The sequence below is a fragment of the Carassius gibelio genome, chromosome A25, assembly GCF_023724105.1.
Source record: "Carassius gibelio isolate Cgi1373 ecotype wild population from Czech Republic chromosome A25, carGib1.2-hapl.c, whole genome shotgun sequence".
Lineage (NCBI taxonomy): Eukaryota > Metazoa > Chordata > Actinopteri > Cypriniformes > Cyprinidae > Carassius > Carassius gibelio.
Genome location: NC_068395.1, coordinates 2,372,517 through 2,392,104, shown reverse-complemented (window position 1 = coordinate 2,392,104; position 19,588 = coordinate 2,372,517). Strand labels below are relative to the sequence as shown.

General features: G+C 37.5%; 1 protein-coding gene across 3 annotated transcripts; it reads right to left on the bottom strand.

The window, feature by feature from the left end:
* Positions 1 to 57: 57 nt before the first annotated feature.
* LOC127946854 (beta-parvin-like) lies at positions 58 to 19,571 on the bottom strand. 3 transcript variants are annotated; one of them, XM_052543677.1, is made up of 14 exons: positions 19,244 to 19,571; positions 18,223 to 18,348; positions 5,979 to 6,068; positions 4,658 to 4,728; positions 3,811 to 3,913; positions 3,579 to 3,719; positions 2,400 to 2,515; positions 2,249 to 2,310; positions 2,130 to 2,149; positions 1,937 to 1,998; positions 1,782 to 1,850; positions 1,587 to 1,688; positions 646 to 718; positions 58 to 475 (listed from the first exon to the last, which is right to left on the bottom strand). In XM_052543677.1, the coding sequence occupies exons 2-14, from the start codon at positions 18,332 to 18,334 to the stop codon at positions 399 to 401; spliced, it is 1,098 nt and encodes a 365-aa protein (XP_052399637.1). In that variant the 5' UTR covers positions 18,335 to 18,348; positions 19,244 to 19,571; the 3' UTR covers positions 58 to 398. The 3 variants fall into 3 exon arrangements, with proteins under 3 accessions (XP_052399637.1, XP_052399639.1, XP_052399638.1); XM_052543679.1 differs by lacking the exons at positions 18,223 to 18,348; positions 19,244 to 19,571 and adding an exon at positions 10,078 to 10,166; XM_052543678.1 differs by lacking the exons at positions 18,223 to 18,348; positions 19,244 to 19,571 and adding an exon at positions 7,966 to 8,063.
* Between the last annotated feature and the right edge of the window lie 17 nt (positions 19,572 to 19,588).

The window sequence follows — 19,588 nt, the reverse complement described above, 5'->3', positions numbered from 1 at the left end:
AAAACCTCTGTAAATTAATTTTTTGAGTCAAAATGTCATAATTAATTAATTCCAGAATTTAGAAAGAACTTGTTTATTTTAAATAATGACAGCATTTCTATTAGAATAAAATACACGGTGCATTCCAGGACAGAAGTCATTCTGGTGTAGTGCTTAAAGCAGTGGCAAGCCTCGTTTGCATAAAAGTCAAATGCGAGAAAAATAAAATATTTGAAAGAGCTGCTACACTGACGCATCTAGTCTGAATACATTCGTTTCTAGGCATAAATAAGCGAAATAATACAAAATCTTTCATTCGTATGTACAAAAGAAACACCAGAGATGTGTGTGCATGTGTGTGGGCAGACATCCTGGCATCAGTGAGGCATGTAGCAATCTTCCTCGCATCGCTTTCAGTGTTACTCCGTGTTCTTGTAGTTGGTGAAAAGGTTGTAAAGCACCCTGAGTGTTGACTTCAGATTCAAGTTCACCACGTCTGCAGGACACAAACAACAGATAGAGGCTTGAATATGTTACCTGTCACTGTGAAGGAACACAGTATGTTTAGTGCATCATTTGAGAAACATCTCCATCTAGGGGATAATGTGGGTAACACCATGAACAGGTGCAGACGATGTTACTGCTGGCACTGATTTTTTCTGGTACCTTCTGGTCGCGCTTTGGGTTTCTGTAATCCACCATCTTGCATGAGCTCAAAAGCAAATGCGACATTATGCACCTAGAGAAAAACAGAGAGAAAAACACACTAGGACAACAAAATCCCTTAGGACAACACCAGTTTTACATGTTATAAAATAAAAAAGCTCAGATTATTGCAAGTTTAATGCCATAAAGATTCCATAACCACCGCATAATCAGACTTCACGAGTCCAGATCAGACCACAGACTCATTGAGAAACACTTAAACTGTAATCAGACTGACTCTGATAAGGTTTGATGTGGACTTGCTTAGTATAAAGTGCTCTGATATGTCTGAAATTTGATTTGAAAATAAACCAGACCTCATCGAACCCCATCAGACTCTGTAACACTTAATAATTTCACATTAGACTCAAGTCCACATCAGACTTCATAAATACTACTCGTCTGACGTGGACTCATCGAGATTGACGTGGTCTGATATAGTCTGAACAGAATTCATGAAGTCTGGTTCTGATGTGGTCTAGTATGGTGTTGTTCGATGTAGTCTGACAGGGTCTGACGCAATTTAATGAGGTATCTGAAAACAAATCAAACGGCATCAGACACTGTAAGACTTAAGTCCACATCCCAATCGAACTCTACAAACACTATTCATCTAATGTGGACTTACTCACCGAGACTGATGTGGTCTGTGTGTGGAATCATGAAATGTGAAAAGGTCTGATAATGGTTTGATGTTGTCTTAACTGTGTGATGTGATGTAGGCTGATGTGGACCGATGTGGTTATTGAATACTTCATCAAACCACATCAGACCAAAATGCACCATATCAGACCACATCGGACTCAAGTCCACATCTGAGTCTAATCAAGCTCTATTAGAGCTCTATTCAGTCTGCTTTAGACCTCACCAGTCCATATTAGACCACCCTATGGCACACTTACCTTCTGTTCGAAGCTTTCAGGCGTGAGGTAGAAGTTGTACAGCGGGACAAAGTAATTTTCTAACAATCCCATCAGCAACACCAGATAGACTCCATCTGCAAACTTCACACACACACACACACACACACATGAAGAGATTTTTAAGTGGATCTGATGTAAAGATCTGTGTGAGAGTTGAACAGATGATGTTCATACCTGAGACTCCAGCTCCGTCACCTCCAGGTTCAGTTTGTTCAAGTGTTTATTCACAAATGTAATCAGCGACTGAAGAAACAGACATTGAAGGATCAGTTTTGGATAATCAGTACCATCGCACAAAAGATCAGGTCCCAGCCGAAACCAGTTCTTACCGTTTTCACTACGTTCAGTTTGTCAGGTGCGTGATCCAATAACGTGTCAAAAGCATCACGTTCTGCGAATGACAATAAAATAAACAGTTTTTGGACAAGTGAAAATAAAAAACATGCATGGGAAACCATCAATGAACCAGCTACAGTTGTCCAAAAACTAGACCTCTGCGTGATCCTTAAGGAAAATACTCACCTGATCTTCCGATCATCATTCTGTTGGAAACAAGGAACACAAACTCAGCATCAGATCACTCATTCAAATACAAAAAGTGTTCAAATCAGTCACCAGATGGCCACATTGGAGCATCTTACTCTGTTGTGGTACTTGTGAGTTGTTTGGTCACATGATCACTCTGAAGGATTCCCTCTTTTTTCTGAGACAAACACACACACACACTTCTGTAATTAGGCTTCGGTTATTTGATATAATGTTCATTGTCACACTTTAATGAACTTGTCATACCTTGACCACGATCATCTTGACAGACACATGCTCAGGTAAGCGGATGGGTGCCGCGTAGTAGATGGCCAGCGCCAGCAGCAGGTACACGATGGACACCAGGTTCTTAGAGTGGATTGCTGAGGAAGAGATACAAATTTAATATCAACAATAATTATTTTTGATAAAATAGGCTCAATTTACTTTCTTAATAAAGGTCTCTTGTGCACAATTTATCAGTGCATGTTACATGAAATAACACATATATACATATGTGAACCTGGACCACAAAACCATAAGGTCATAAGGTCATAAGGGTCCATTTCTGAAGAAATAAGCTTTCCTTTGACGTATGGTTTGTTATGATCGGACAATATTTGGCTGAGATACAACTATTTGAAAATCTGGAATCTGAGGGTGCAAAAAAAATCTAAATATTGAGAAAGAAATGTATATCAATTAGTTTTATTTATTTTTCATGATTAGTTTTATTTATGTCCAGTTAGTTATACATGCATATATATATATTTGTTTTCATTACATTTAATTTAACCATTAAGAATAGAAAAGAATTGAAAAGGTTGTGCAATTTTAGTATTATTTAATATATTGTTTATGTGCTATACTTAATATTTTATTAATATTTAACATTTTAATTTCATTTAGTTACATTTGTAAAAATGTTGATGTGCTTTTGTCATTACTATTTGTTATATATATATATATATATATATATATATAAAAAAATTTTAGATTTAATTTTTTTTATTTCAGTTTTAGTTTTTATTCATCTCCAGTTAGTAATATACATATATAAGAATGGGGGAAAAGTAATGTTATTTTAGTCTTATTTACTGTATATACTATAATGGTTTTAAAATCACTTTCCACTATTTTCAGTTTTCATTTCATTTAGTAACATTTTTAGTAATTTTGTTACATGCTTTTTGTCATTCGTATTATTTATAAGGTTTTTTTTTTTTATACTATATAGGTTTAATTTATTTTTCATTTCCATTTAATTTGATTTTTAGTTTTTAGTTTTAAACTCATGTCAGTTACTTGTACATTTCATTATAGCTTTATACCAGTTAACAAAATGTTTTTAATAGTTTTTAGTAAACAATAATAACCCTGGTACAACTGAATTGATATGGTTTGGGTGAACTATCCCTTTAAATGCGAGTGTTTTTCAGCGCTCACAGTCGACACTCCACTCCGTGTTCCAGTCCAGCGGTCTGAGAACCACATTAACAGCCTCCAGAACCGTCTGCAGCTTCTGCTTCTGTCCGATCTCTGACTGCGTCACCTCTGCCACATTTAGCTTATGACCCGACAGCTTCTCTGAAAGAGACGACACACAGACGCCCTCACTACACTGAAAATATCACCGCAAAACGCCAAAACAGGCAATGAGTACGAGTCTTTGTATTACCGAACAGTTTCTGCAGCACCTGTCCATCATACAGATCTTCCTCAAGGTCTTTCACGATGATCCGGTCCTCCTCAAGTTCACTGTTGATCCAGTCAATGAGAACCTGAGAGGAAGAGAGAATAAGGGTCAGTGGCTAGAATGGTAATTATGCAAAATGGGCGTGGCTTAGCAGACCAGACGTTCACTCTATTATCATTTGTGATTTCTGTTAAGGTATTTACTGTTATTTACAGTTTAATCGTCAACATTTTTCACTCTTTGTTTATTTTCTAAATTCTAGCATTGTTGTTACTGTTAACAAATTGTACGCTAATTTTTGTTAATTGAAATAAATAAAACTGAAATAAACTAAAATTATTTATATTTTATATTATATAAATATTAGATGAAACAAAGAAAAAAATTGAAATCCTCCCTTGGCAACTAACTGAAATGATATGTTTAAAGTTAAAATTAAATTAAAATTACTACAATTGAAAATGAAAAACAAAGTTAAAAAGAAATATAAAAAAAACAATACAATTACAATAGCACAAAACTAAATCACTTAAACTTAAACTAAACATTAAATGACCAATACTTACATTTAAATTATAATTACTAGTATAAAAATAAAAGATAATTAATTTAATTATTAAATTAATAATTATCTAAAATATTAATGAATGACACAGATAAAATGAGTGGGTGTAATAACAGAGCTGAAACTCTAGGGGGCCAAACAGATTTTAGTGTCAAATTTAATGTTTCATTGGTGTTACTGTCTTCATCTGCCATTTCTGTTTTTCTTTTCCACAGCATTCATTCTGAAATGTTAGTGTAAGAAGTCAGAAAAGGTGTTTTGTACCTTCTGGAGGTCTTTAAAATTTAGGTCTTCTCTGGACGTTGGGTCTAGAATGGTCCTCTCTGCATTTTCCTCTGCAAAAATCAAGGAGGAAAGAAGAAACTTTTTAGCACACTGTTGTTGCTGTTTTTAAAGACAGTTAGTTGTGATGATCCTCTAGGACTGTCTTGGGTCTGGGTGCATTTCTCCAGCTGTCTGACTCAGAAATCAGGGTGAGTAAGAGACATGGAGGAAGTGAGAAGTGTCCTCCACACCCAACAGCACCACAAAACTGGTGTAGAAGTTTTTAGTAAAGTACTGCTTAAGTGCAAACTTTATCTCAGATGTTTGCCTTTAAATTCTTAACTAAGAGATTAAAACAGACACACAAAATTAATAATGAACATTTGCTGAAGATATACTCACTCTCGGGCCATTCAAGTTTGTTTCTTCATCAGCACAGATTTGGAGAACTGTAGCATTGCATCACTTGCTCACCAATGGATGCTCTGCAGTGAATGGGTGCCGTCAGAATGAGAGTCAAAACAGCTGATAAAAACATCACATTAATCCACAAGTTATCCACACCACTCAAGTCCATCAGTTAACATCTTGTCAAACAAAAAGCTGCATGTTTGTAACAAACAAATTCATTATGATGCTGTTTTTAACTTTAAACAGTTACTTCCAGCTAAAATACAAGTCCTCTATCCATAATATTGCTGCTTCCAGTGAAAAAGTGATCTCTTCTGAATCAGGAGAGAAATACGCCCAGATGAATCACCATTTAAAAGTAAAGACCATTTAAAATTCTCAACAAATATGTGCGTGTATTTTGATGAGAGAGGACAACAGGTGATGGACGTTTCACTGGATGAAGTGATATTATGGATTATGGACTCATATTTTGGCCAGAAGTGAGTGTTAAAAGTTTAAATGTCTTACTGAATGATTTGTTCATTACAAACATGCAGCTTTTTGTTTCACAAGATGTTAACTGATGGGCTGGAGTGGTGTGGATTACTTGTGGATTACTGTGATGTTTTTGGACTTTCATTCTGACGGCACCCATTCACTGCAGAGCATCCACTGGTGAACAACTGATGCAGTGCTACATTTCTCCAAATCAGTTCTGATGAAGAAACAAACTCACCGACTCATCTTGGATGGTCTGAGGGTGAGAACATTTACAGCAAACTTAAATTATTGTTATTTTCTGCAATAATCTAAAAGCCAATGAAACCAGAGTTACACTAATTTACACATATTACGGTGTCGCTACAACACTTGTGGAGGAGTGAGACATTCGATTGGGTTTAATGGATGAGAAGAAGCCAAATGTTACCAAGCAAAGAGTCCTCAGGGAGCAGCTCTGGGTCGCTGTGCAGAAGAGGAGCCATGATGGCGTTCTTCCCATCTTCCTGAAGATCACTCACTAAGAAGACAAAAGAAGTTCACTACTGACGTACCTTCGAATGTATAGCAATTAATTAACGTCATGCATCAAGGTGCCATGGTTCTTCATGCTTGTCTGCATTTTTTTCAGGAAAATATTTGCTTAAGCAATACCAGGAGCTCGCTGCAGATTCAATTAACTGATCAGTGTGTGGTGATTAATCAGCTGATTCATGAATGACGCTCTCTCTTCCTCTATCAGTTTATTACAGTCAATTTAGATCATGACTTGACATCTAGTTCTATGAAAAACAGCATCAGTTTAATGCACTTCCTCTTAAATGCAAACAGTCATCAGGATCATACATCAGAAAGAGTTCCTCCTGTACGACACACACACACACACAGAGTCAGCAAGGATGCATTAAATGTATCAAAAATGACAGTAAAGACATTAATAATATTACAGATTTGTTACAGAATGTTACAGAGATTTCTGTTTCAAATAAATGCTGTTCCTTTGAACTTTCCATTCATCAAAGAATCCTTAAAAAAACAATATTAAACAGCAAAAAATATGTTTTCAACATTGATAATCAGAAATGTTTCTTGAGCAGCAATCAGTATATTTCTGAAGATCATGTGACACAGAATACTGGAGCAATGATGCTGAAAATTCATATTTACATGGAACAATATGACTTAACACAAACTGCACACAGACCTAACATTATTGCTAATATTTCAATACATTATAGCATAAGTTTTTACTGCCATCAGATGACCTTCAGAGACCCCTTAAAAGTGTCAAATGAACTTATATTTCATATATGAACCTATAGATTTTTTTTATGTTAGCACTTAAAATAAATGAAAATGAGAAATGTTGCTTTGGGAACTAGCTGCAATAAAATGTTGAGAAATAAATAAATACATACCTACATACATATACAATCAATGAAAGTCAATGTGGTCCAGAAACTGTTGGGTTACCAAAATTCTTTGAAATATCTATAGTGTTCAAACAAACTTATACAGGTCTAGAACAACTTTAGGGTGAGTAAATGATGACCGAATTTTCATTTTTGGGGGGAACTATCCCTTTAAGATGAATGAGAATCCTAACAGATTGCTTTTTCTGCCTGTGAACAGTACAGTCGAAAAATGACTTTAAGAGGCTAATAAAAGTGACATTCATGTTTTGTCATCAATCCCCCATGTAAGTGGAAACTCATTTAAACTGTTTCACCCTGACAGTTCTTCATCCACCCTGCAGATCTACACCGAGCATGCAGCATCTTGCGTCAAATCTGCATTTCCTGCACGATTAAAATCATAATTGTGCATTTCCCTTCTAGGGCACCATGAAACATGCCTCAATTTTTTAATGATTATTAAGTTCCGTCCTTGTTTCACATACAGAAATAAATCCTCTAGGAACAGAAGCTATTGATAGTAATCAATGCTAATATTGTTTTAAATATACACAATAAAAAAATACTATATATACACTGGCCATACATATACTCATAAACAAATGCAGTTAGATTTTTTTATTAAATACTGTAGATGCATTTATGAAATCAAATTGTTGAGATATATTATTGAACCAAACTTTTGAATGCAAATAGCCATGTACTAACTGCTAACCACAGTGAACATGCACACACTGTACAGGTTCTTGTGTACCAAACAGACGTGCTATCAAAACTATTCTGTTATTATCACTAAACACAATCAGTCCCTATATAATAAATACTATAATATTTGATAATAATGTTTCGGTGTATGGTTGAAAAAGCATGTGTATTCAGAAATAAATGTGTTTGATTTTAAATGAAATATTTAACAAGTGAATCTAATGTGGCAACGTACATCTGCATTCATTTAATTAAGATCTATGAAACTGCTGCATCATAAAACAGCCCAAAGTCTACCTTGCTTTCTTTTCTTCGTTCCACACAGAAGACCAGCCATGTCCCGTTAAACAGCACTGAATCCAGCTAATGTCCTGCAGTGAGCCTCGGTGGTGTGTGTGTGTGTGTGTGTGTGTGTGGCTACAGCAGTCGCACCCGCGTCATCACGTGTCATTTCTGTCCCTTTGACACCCCCCACCCTCACTGCTCCTGTTTCACGGAGGACGAGAGGCTGCTCTACACTCCACTCTAATAGATGCAACATTTGACTCTACGATTAGCACACTAATGAGGGACTAACCAGAACTACACTCGATGGAGAGATGATACACCTCTGCTTTTTACAATATTGTACATCTGTCTTCGATGTTTGATGGAACACAATAAAATTACATATTTGGTCTTCATATTCTAGTCTATAATAATGGATTCGACATTCAAGAAGTTTTTCATGCAACACATGAAATCTTAATGTTCAAAGATTTCCAGATATTTGATTTGTGCTGTGTAATTAATTACATTACATTCTATTCTATTTTATTCTATTATATTTTGTTCTACTATGCTATATTCTATTCTGTATTAGCTGTTCAAGTTTTTCTGTGACACATTAAATCTTAATGGCTTCTGCAAAATTTCCAGATCTTAAATGACTAATTGATTCTATTTTATTCTATGCTGCATTAAATATTCAAGATTTTCTGTAACACATGAAATGTTCATGGCTCTTTGAAAATTCCCAGATCTGAAATGACTGTTGCCTAATTGATTCTATTTTACTCTGTTCTATTCTATATTTAATATTCAAGTTCTATATTAAAACCTCAAGATGTGTTGTCTAATTTTCTTCTATTCTATTCTATAATGGATTAGATAAGGTCACTGAGACATTTCAATTATTGATTTATGTTACAGTATATATTAAGGGTTCTGTGGTTCTGATTCATGAGGAAATTCATTTAATAAATTAGGTATTTTCAGAAAGTCTCTCAAAGCTCTCAAAGCTGATTTCTCATGTTCGAATCAGTTAGTAAAAAGCTGCTGATCTGCAAGTGCAGTGGCTTCACTGACACAACACAACAAACACTTCCCTGAGAAATCAATACACACTCACAGCAGTGTTTGTCAGCAGTGTGTGTGTATGCAGGTCTTGGGGAAAGTTATTTATTACAAAGACGACAAAAATAGCAGTCTGGTCAGAGGAATGGAGTTGCTCTTAAATATAGCAGCACTTATTTGTGCGATCATTGGGATGCTGGAGTGGGAAATGGACGCCGGATGAGTAACATAGTTCAGATGTCAGAGAGAAGATGATTGTGTCATATTATCAACCAAACTTCCTGCATTACACACAGTGCACAGTCAGTCTCCATATTAGACACTACCCTTCATTAATCTCTGGATTATATGCTTTCAGTCATTTGTACAAGAAAACATTAAAACATTATTATTTTTATTATTATTTTAATTGATATGAAAACATTTGAAAGCTTTGTGCCAATCCTGTTTCAATACTGTTTCGGGGATAAACTAGTTTGACAAGACCAATATATGAGAAAATGAACAAAATGAAATACTTAAAAAGTATATATAAATAAAAAGTCATTACTTGGAAAAGAAAATAAATAAATTTGAGAATTTTTTTTTCCAATAAAATCAATATTAATGTATTCTATATATATACACAGACCATTAAAATGTGAATGGGCACATGCATACTAGGCTGATAATTTAGATTTTTTTTTAAATAAATGATTTTTTGTCGTTGTTGTTTTTCTAAAAAAATAATAATTTTAAATGTTATCTGAGAATACTGTCTAACCAACTAACTTAATATACGTGGAAAAATGCTCCTTAGGAAATACTACAATCATTTCATACTTTCTTTAATGACTTTTTACATTTATAAGCAAGCACACATTTCATCATTATAATTATTGTATTAACACTGAGGTAACTGAATTGTATTTTAGGAACTGAGAACTATCCATGATGACAATTAGACTTTTGCTTTCTGATGAAAGTTATTTCTGTTTTTTAACATAGCAACACTTTACGTCAGATAGCTCTACACAAACACAGACACACTTCACTGATGCTCAATGTACAAACATAGACAAGAGTGAAACTTACTGAGATCCATGTTCCCCAAAGCTCCGAGTTTGTCTGAGGACACTTAACAAATGAAGCCAACATCAGCCAGATCTGTCAGTATCACTCATCCACACACAATAATATGCAAGTCAACATCCTGACTGGCAAACACATTCTCATATATATCCGAGGGTTTTCTGATATCAGCTTCTGCACAGCAGGGATGGGAAATGCTGCTGTCAATCATAACAACTACTGTACTAAGCTCCCGAAGAAAACAGACCACTATTTCTAACAAAAGTCCACCGGATGGCACTATTAATGTCTTGTTTACTCATGTAAATAAAACAGCATCCCCGCTTAAATAAAGTCACTCATCTGTCAGACATTTGACCAGCATTCCATCATATTTTCATCAAAAATGTATACAGCCAGGATACAGTAGCCAAATACACTCTGGCAACCATTCAAAAACCTTAGCAACAATCTAAAAAAAATATTCAAAACAGCCTAGCATCCAGACAAAGCACCTTAGAAACACCATAACAACCATCTAGAACACCCATACAACAGCCTAACAACCATCCAGAAGACCCATACAACACCCTAACAACCACCCAGAAGACCCATACAACACCCTAACAACCATCCAGAAGACCCAGGCAACACCCTAACAACCATCCAGAAGACCCATACAACACCCTAACAACCACCCAGAAGACCCATACAACACCCTAACAACCACCCAGAAGACCCATACAACACCCTAACAACCATCCAGAAGACCCAGGCAACTCCCTAAAAACCATCCAGAAGACAACCAGGCAACACCCGAACAACCATCCAGAAGACCCATACAACTTCCTAATAACCATCCAGAAGACCCAGGCAACACCCTATCAACCACCCAGAAGACCCAGGCAACTCCCTAACATCCACCCAGAAGACCCAGGCAACACCCTAACAACCACCCAGAAGACCCAGGCAACACCCTAACAACCACCCAGAAGACCCAGGCAACACCCTAACAACCATCCAGAAGACCCATACAACACCCTAACAACCATCCAGAACACCCATACAACCAGAGATGTATAAAGTACTAGAGACCCATACTTGAGTAAAAGTACAAGTGCTCTATCAAAAAAGTGACTTGAGTAGAAGTTGAAGTGCTCTTTAAAAAATACATTTTGGTCCAAAAATAGCAAAAACTATGACTTTATTCAGCATTGTCTTCTCTTCCGTGTCTGTTGTAAGACAGTTAAAAACAAAGCAGTTTGTGATATCCGGTTCGCGAACGAATCATTCGATGTAACCGGATCTTTTTGAAACAGTTCACTAAATCGAACTGAATCGTTTTAAACGGTTCGCGTCTCCAATACGCATTAATCCACAGATGAATTAAATTGTTAACTTGTTTAATGTGTCTGACACTCCCTGAGTTAAAACAAACCAATATCCCGGAGTAATTCATTTACTCAAACAGTACACTGACTGAACTGCTGTGAAGAAAGAACTGAAGATGAACACCGAGCCGAGCCAGATAATGACTCGTTCACGAGTCAAGAACCGTTTCTGTCAGATGTGTCTGATTCGTGAACCGAGGAGCTGATGATACTGCGCATGTGTGATTTAGCGTGAAGCAAACCGACACACAGAGCGTCTGAAACGAACTGATTCTTTTGGTGATTGATTCTGAACTAATTCTGTGTTATGTTATGAGCCCAGGTGCAGTCAACGCCAATGACGCCATTGCTTCGAGCGCAAAAGAATCGGTGAACTGTTTTCTTCAACCGGTTTATTGAATCGAACTGTCAGAAAGAACTAACGTTACCGGTGATCCGAAAACCGATGCAACCGGTTCTTGACTCGTGAACGAGTCATTATCTGGCTCGGCTCGGTGTTCATTTCTCTCTTCACAGCAGTTCAGTCAGCAGCATTCGCTCAATGATGTGCCAGCTTCATCAAACCTGCCATCTACAGTTCTGGCAGTGGTTTGTAATGGAATGATTCGTAACATTTTTATAATTGTAACGAGTAACGATGCAGCACATAAAAAAAATATCGGAGTAAAAGTGTTTAACTCAGCGAGAATATGTACTGAAGTAAAAGTGGAAGTAGGAGAAAAAAATTATACTCTAGTAAAGTACAGATACTGCCTTTTAGTACTTAAAGGGGGGGTGAAATGCTATTTCATGCATACTGAGTTTTTTACACTGTTAAAGAGTTGGATTCCCATGCTAAACATGGACAAAGTTTCAAAAATTAAGTTGTACGTTTGAAGGAGTATTTTTGTTCCAAAAAAACCTCTTCCGGTTTGTCACAAGTTTCGGAAAGTTTTTTTCGAGTATGGGTGTGTGACGTTAGATGGAGCGGAATTTCCTTATATGGATCCTAAGTGCGCGCTCTTCTGCCGGAAGAGCGAACGCTCCCGTATAGCAGAGCACTCAGAGGCTGAGCACAGCCTGATCAGAGCGAGAGCGTCGCGAAAAGTCACAAAAGAAGTGTGTTTTTGGTTGCCAGGGCAAGACAACCCTGCACAGATTACCAAAAGAGAAACAGCATTAAGGGACCAGTGGATGGAGTTTATTTTTACAGAGCATCAACGGAGTTGTGCAAGTGTTTTTGTTTGTTCCCTGCATTTCGGATTGCACATCGTTTATTTCTTAAGGATAATGCAGTCCCAACGGAAAAGGGTCACGATTGTGTGTTGGAACCACATGCGGTGAGTAAAACTGCTTCAAATATCTCTGTGTTGTTAACTTAGCTATCAGCGCGTAAGCACATCAAGTAAACAACATGCGATGTTGTCATCAAACTGCACTTTCCACATGTACAGCTTAAAAAAAAAAAAAAAAGACGACATAAAGTGGAACTTAGTCATTTTCCAAAACCGCTTAGCAAATATATACAGTTTCAGTACATACAGGGCCGTCGCCAGAACAAACCAAATGGGGGGGCATTTAATTTTCATAGGGGGGCACACTTTTTTTTAATGATCTGAGACAGACCATAACATAAACCCATATTAGGCTATAACTAAAATAGACATCAATAGTCTTGTTTTACTTCACCGTTTGATCTCAACGTCTCTGTTTATTGTCTCTTAACATTTCCAAAACCGCCAAAAATGTATTCTGAGATCGCATGCAACGCGCAGCTCAGCTGCGCAAAGGAATTGCGTATAAACAATACAATACTGTATGCTTAACTAAATGAATTGCATGATTTATATATACATATACATATACTTACACACAAACTGCATATTGTAATTTGAATTAATAAAACTACTAACACAAAAATAACATATTGAAAGGTCTGCTGCTGGAGACATTGGCTGTTGTATTTGAATAATTAATGAGGTAGGTCTTTGCAAGGTTTGGGTGCTGTTTTGGGATGTTTTAACAGTCATTTATGAATATAATTATATTTAAAATTATGTTCTGTGTAATAATGCGTTGAATAATGAATCGTCTGAATAATTTCTGAAGGTAATGTGTTATGCATTTCTAGTGTTACCGTTGTAGTGATTACTGTTCCTGTGAGCCAAGTTCTGCTGAAACAACGTTATTAGTGCAATGATCTAAATCAATATCATTCTATATGAAACGTGTAACTGCGCGTACACATCCGGCTGTTCTGTTCACGACGCTGCAGGAAGATTCGTGAGCGCTCAGCTGCTCTGAGGTAGACCGAATGCATATTGTATTTAAAGTGGCTATAAAGCAAACAGACTTGTTGATCTTATGCAGACTAACCACAAGGAGGTTGACGTTATAAGTTGATCTCAATAAATGTTGTTGTGGACGAAATATTAAGATCCTTTACTTAAAATGAACGATCTCAGACACCTTGGTCCACGTATCACTTTTAATTATTTTTTTATGTCCCTGTACGCAAACAGGGACACATCATAGATTACTGCAAACGCGAAACAGCAATAATCAACCTGTCCTCTATTTTGCTTGGGAACTAATGTGATCGGAGCTGGGTCCTCTGGAATCCTCTCAAGCGGTTGACTTCTACGTTCCGATTGGTTGCTGCCCAACCGCGTCATAGCTCATTACCATAAAGTTGCCTTGATTTAAACTGCTCGACGCTCTCAAAGGCCAAGTCGCGCCGCTCCTCGCAGCTGCTCGACGCTGGTTTACATTGAAAATGAATGACTTCCGGCCACTTTGACGCTCTCGATGCCGGCGATGTGAATGCACATTAATGCAAGTTTGGTTAATTGTTCTGTGCGTTACGTTTAGGGGGGCACAAAAAGTCATTTGGGGGGGCACTGCCCCCCAATGCCCCCCCTTGACGACGGGCCTGAGTACATACCACATAGCATACCGCCTTTGCTGATGCTGCTCTTGTTAAATTTCAGCCTCTGGATCTGTGTCACAGCTTCCACATGCTCTCAACTCAAAAGCCTACTGGCGCTCGTGATTCTTTAGCTCCGCCCACACGTCACGCCTCTAGGCGCTCGTGTTTTTCCGGGAAAAATCGGTACAGACTATCTTTCTCTTATAAATATAATAAAAATAAAGACTTTTTTGAGTTATGAAGGATGCAGTACTACTCTATAGGTACTCGAGATTAACAGGATATTGAGTGAAAACGAGCATTTCACCCCCCCTTTAAGTACAGTAGTTCTACTCCGTTACTATACATCTCTGGACCCTAACAACCATCCAGAAGACCCATACAACACCCTAACAACCACCCAGAAGACCCATGCAACACCCTAACAACCATCCAGAAGACCCATACAACACCCTAACAACTAGGGATGCACCGAAATGAAAATTCTTGGCCGAAACCGAAAACCGAAAAAGAGAAAACCAAGGCCGAAAACCGAAACCGAAACACCGAAAGAAATTATGCCAATTATTAGTACCATTGCATTTATTGCTATGACCGTGTACTAACGTTACTAAAATTAAGACATTGCAATTGCATAAATTAATATTAAAGTTTCAAAGATAATTATAATTACATAACTTCTTTTTAAAAAAAAAAACATAAAAATACATAATTACAAATGATGCAAATATTTATTAAGCACATTGCAACAATGCACAGTATAAAATAAAATTCAAACTAAAAATGTATCCCACTCATGTGTATATTTAATAACAATGTACAGGCCTACTGGCCTGCAGAAAGGTTTTAAAATGAACAGTTCTCTCATAAAAACAAAGTGCATTTAGGTGAAGTGCATTTGAAATTTTTCTACGTAGGACTAGAAAGTGCATTACTTCTCCAGTTGGCAAGACTGTTATCACTTCTGGGGATGGGGACTTCAGACAGATAACCATCTAGCTGTTGAGCAGTTGAGCTTGTCATCTGCCTGACATTTGAGAAATATTTGAGAGAGTGTATTTAAATAGGGCCAGGGCATAAATAAACATTTTTATCAAATTAAAGCAGAAATCTAGCAGGAAATCTAGCATAAATATGGCTACAATCTGATATTATGTATGTATATATGTTTGTGTGTGTGTGTGTATATATAGTAGCCTAAAATAGCCAACGTATTATTATTATTTGAGGCACTTTCTTGCAGAATTCCACTGAACATATCAGACAACGATGGTGCATGCCCCTCATCTGGTGCAGAGACGAGTCTTTTTTTTTTCTGCGCTCTGATCCGTCTCCTGCGCTTGGCGCTTCTCCGTCTCCACGCGGGTTCTCCGCATCCAGCGCGGCCTGGATCATTTCTCGTGCGCGCTGCCTAATTTCCGCATACAAGTAATGGTCTTTATAACGCGGATCAAGCACATTCGCGATGAAGTGCAGAGGATCCGACAAGATCTCAGTGAGACGTGTGCTAACAGACTCTATAAGACTGTACTTTTCTTTGTTTTCACTTCGTGGTCCGTCTTAATTTCTTTGTTAGGAGACGTTTTAGTGCTGCGAATAAAGGAATACGAAGAGAGAGAATGTTCTCACTGGTGTTAAGTGAATGTCGCGTGGAGCTCGTGGTCTGCGCTTTGCAGGTGCACGTGCATGTCGCGGTTTCTGTTTGCGTCATCACAACATTTCGGCCGTGTTGTTTCGGTGATAAAAGTCTATCGGCCGAAAACCGAAAAGGCCATTTTCGGCCGAAAATTTTCGGTGGCCGAAATTTCGGTGCATCCCTACTAACAACCATTCAGAACACCCAGGCAACACCCTAACAACCATTCAGAACACCCAGGCAACACCCTAACAACCATCCAGAAGACCCATGCAACACCCTAACAACCATCCAGAAGACCCATACAACACCCTAACAACCATCCAGAAGACCCATACAACACCCTAACAACCATCCAGAAGACCCATACAACACCCTAACAACCACCCAGAAGACCCATGCAACACCCTAACAACCATCCAGAAGACCCATGCAACACCCTGACATCCACCCAGAAGACCCATGCAACACCCTAACAACCATTCAGAACACCCAGGCAACACCCTAACAACCATCCAGAAGACCCATGCAACACCCTAACATCCATCCAGAAGACCCATGCAACACCCTAACAACCATTCAGAACACCCAGGCAACACCCTAACAACCATCCAGAAGACCCATGCAACACACTAGCATCCATCCAGAAGACCCATACAACACCCTAACAACCAGGCAACACCCTAACAACCATCCAGAAGACCCAGGCAACACCCTAGCAAACAGGCAACACCTAACAACCATCCAGAAGACCCATACAACACCCTAACAACCAGGCAACACCCTAATAACCATCCAAATAGCCAAAACACAATAGCAACACCTGAAAAAACATCCAGAACATCCAAGCAACACCGTAACAGCCATTTAGAAAACCTTTGTAACACCCAAACAACCAACCTGAACAACCTACCAAACTGTCAAAACACCTTAGTAACACTTTAGTAACACCTTAACAATCACCTGGAACACCCTAGCAACACTCAAGCAGCCATCCAGAACAACCACACTACACCTTGATAACAACCAGCCAAAAGACCCTGGTAACACCCTAACAACCATCTACAACACCCAAACAACTATTGTTGGGTGTTAAGAAAACCTTTGATACACCCTAGCAACCAGCCAAAATAACATAGTAACACCGTAATAACCATCCAGGACACCCCAACACCCTAAAAAGCAGCCAGAATACCCTAGCAACACACTAAAACCCAACCTGAACGGGCTAGCAAATAGCCAAAACACCAGAGTAACAAGCAGACAAAACACCCTTAAAACACTCTAACAACCATCCGTAACACCATAACATAACTATTCAGAACACCCTAGCAACCAGCCAAAAAACCATTAGCAACTGGTCAGAAAACACATATTTAAACACCATAGAAATATATCAACCACTTAACAGGGCAGTCACTTCAAACTTCTAAACTCCTTTCAAACTGTAAATGTTTTCAGAATTCACAAACTCAAAATAACCGTCAGAATTTTAGCAGACTCTTATCTTAGTTTATCAGGCCAGAATTCAGCGTTTCATGGCTGCTGCAGTGCCGCTGAATGCTGAAGCACTAAATAATCGATTAAGATTGTTTGAAAAATCCCAAAAAGGATCCTCCTGAACAAAGAGTCACTAAATAGACTTGGGCACATTTTGTCACTCCCGTGTGACTGTCTGGAGGTTAACAGGACAACCACTCTGTTCCACAATGACACACACACACAAAAACACACACACTTTACTGTGCAGCTGTTCACACAGATGGAGACTGAAAAGGGTGGGTTTGATGTAAGATACATAATATAAAAAAAAAAAAAAAAAACTAAAAAAAAAAAATGCAGATAGATACATTTTTAACCTTTGAGACCTTGAAGCAATATAAGTAAACAAGACAAAGCAGTCCACCTCATTCTTATCAGAATAACCTTGAGCTTCTGACCTGGCTATTTCTGTCCCCACAATACAACTATGGCTTATGTTACGCTGATATAAGAAGAGCAAATCATAATAATTATAAAACTAAAATTGCACCAGTCCAGTATAATTATTTATATTAATAAAAAATCATACAAGTTGCAATGAAAGAAGCATTTTCATATATTCACAAATTCGTAAATTGATCAAGTGCACCACCATGGACAGCGATAAAAATATCAATCACTGCATGATGTCCTCATCTAATTATATTATTTCCTTTTTCTTTTTTAAGTTACAATATCATGGAAAACATTACCTTCTTTCAGCTTCTTTTTGCGAACTAACGTTCCCCCCAGTTTTCCGAGCAGCGACTCATCCTTCTTCATCTTCCCCGGCTGTCCGGAGGGTTTGGTGAGACTCGCGGCCATCTGCTCCGCTGCGGCTTCTATAACAGAAACAGAACGAGTGAGCAGAATGAAAGGGGCGGGGCATAGTGGCCTCAAATATGCCAACACATAGTTATTTTACTGTCTTAACTTTTAAGGTGTAATTTAAATTAAAAAGGTATTAAATTTACTAAGTGTGATTCATCATGTGAAAAATATTGTCTAGATCTATGCTAAGGATGAGCGGCGATGTCACGTGGAACGTGTTACTTTTCTCAGCGCTGTCGACTAATCGGTTTACTGAAAATATCGTTGTTTTTGTTATTTAATGGGAATAAATAACTTTTGTATGCTTGTTTACCGGGTATTAATAATAACTGGTAGCCATTAGTCAGTGTAGCGCTGTTTGATGTTAAACAGGAATGAAAACGAGACTGTGAGGGTGTACATCTGTTTGTAGTGTAGTTTCAAAAGAGGCACAAGTAGTTCAGCTAACAAAACCTTTTTAGTCTTTCAGTAACGTTAGACAATCACCATAAAACAGTCTGAAATGTTAACGTTTTGAAAAATCACGATATAGTAAAGGTATAGAGAACATTATGAAATTCAACAGGGTTTCTAACCTAATTAAAATCTATTAGTATAGTATTATACTATAACACAATATATACCCAGTAAGACGGTTCTAAATTAAAGATTTTGGCCATTTAGTGCCTCTTCTGAGTAAAGGTTTTAATTCAACAATTGGAAACGGATCAAACTGGTAACATTTGCCACACAATGCCAGTGGGTTTTGGAAAAGCATCACACGCAACTACAATACGGATCATGAAAAATAACAGCAAACCATTGAAAATAAGTTATAAAATGAACATATCTCTAATGCTATTTGATAATAACAGTCTTATAATGAAAAACAAAGATTAAGAAAATATAACTTTGCATACGTACCCTTTGCTCTGGGTGTGGTGAAGACTTTAACAGAAAGCAGTACTGAAGCAGTGTAATATTAGGGGAAAAAAGGAAGTATGAGCATATTTTCACTGTGGATATATTTTGAGTCAGGCATTGTCATATCTGGAAAAGTGCTGTAAGATCTTGAGTCACACCCTTAAAGTCAGTCACAGACAGAAACTAAACATACACACAGCACACATCACCTAACTAAGACATCTAGTGTCATTAAATAAATCCCAAAAAGACAACTTCCTGCATCTAAAAGAAAAAAAATATTTACATTTATTAATTTAGCAGATGCTTTTATCCAAATGAGGGAAACAAGTGGTTTAAAATACA

Excerpts from the sequence above, each read along its gene's own strand:
- LOC127946854 (XM_052543677.1), bottom strand. The coding sequence starts at position 18,334 with ATGGCCGCGAGTCTCACCAAACCCTCCGGACAGCCGGGGAAGATGAAG. Across the intron at positions 2,516-3,578 it reads CACGGAGTGGAGTGTCGACT|CAATCCACTCTAAGAACCTG; the intron begins GTGAGCGCTGAA and ends TCTCTTCCTCAG. Across the intron at positions 1,999-2,129 it reads AATGATGATCGGAAGATCAG|AACGTGATGCTTTTGACACG; the intron begins GTGAGTATTTTC and ends TGTCATTCGCAG.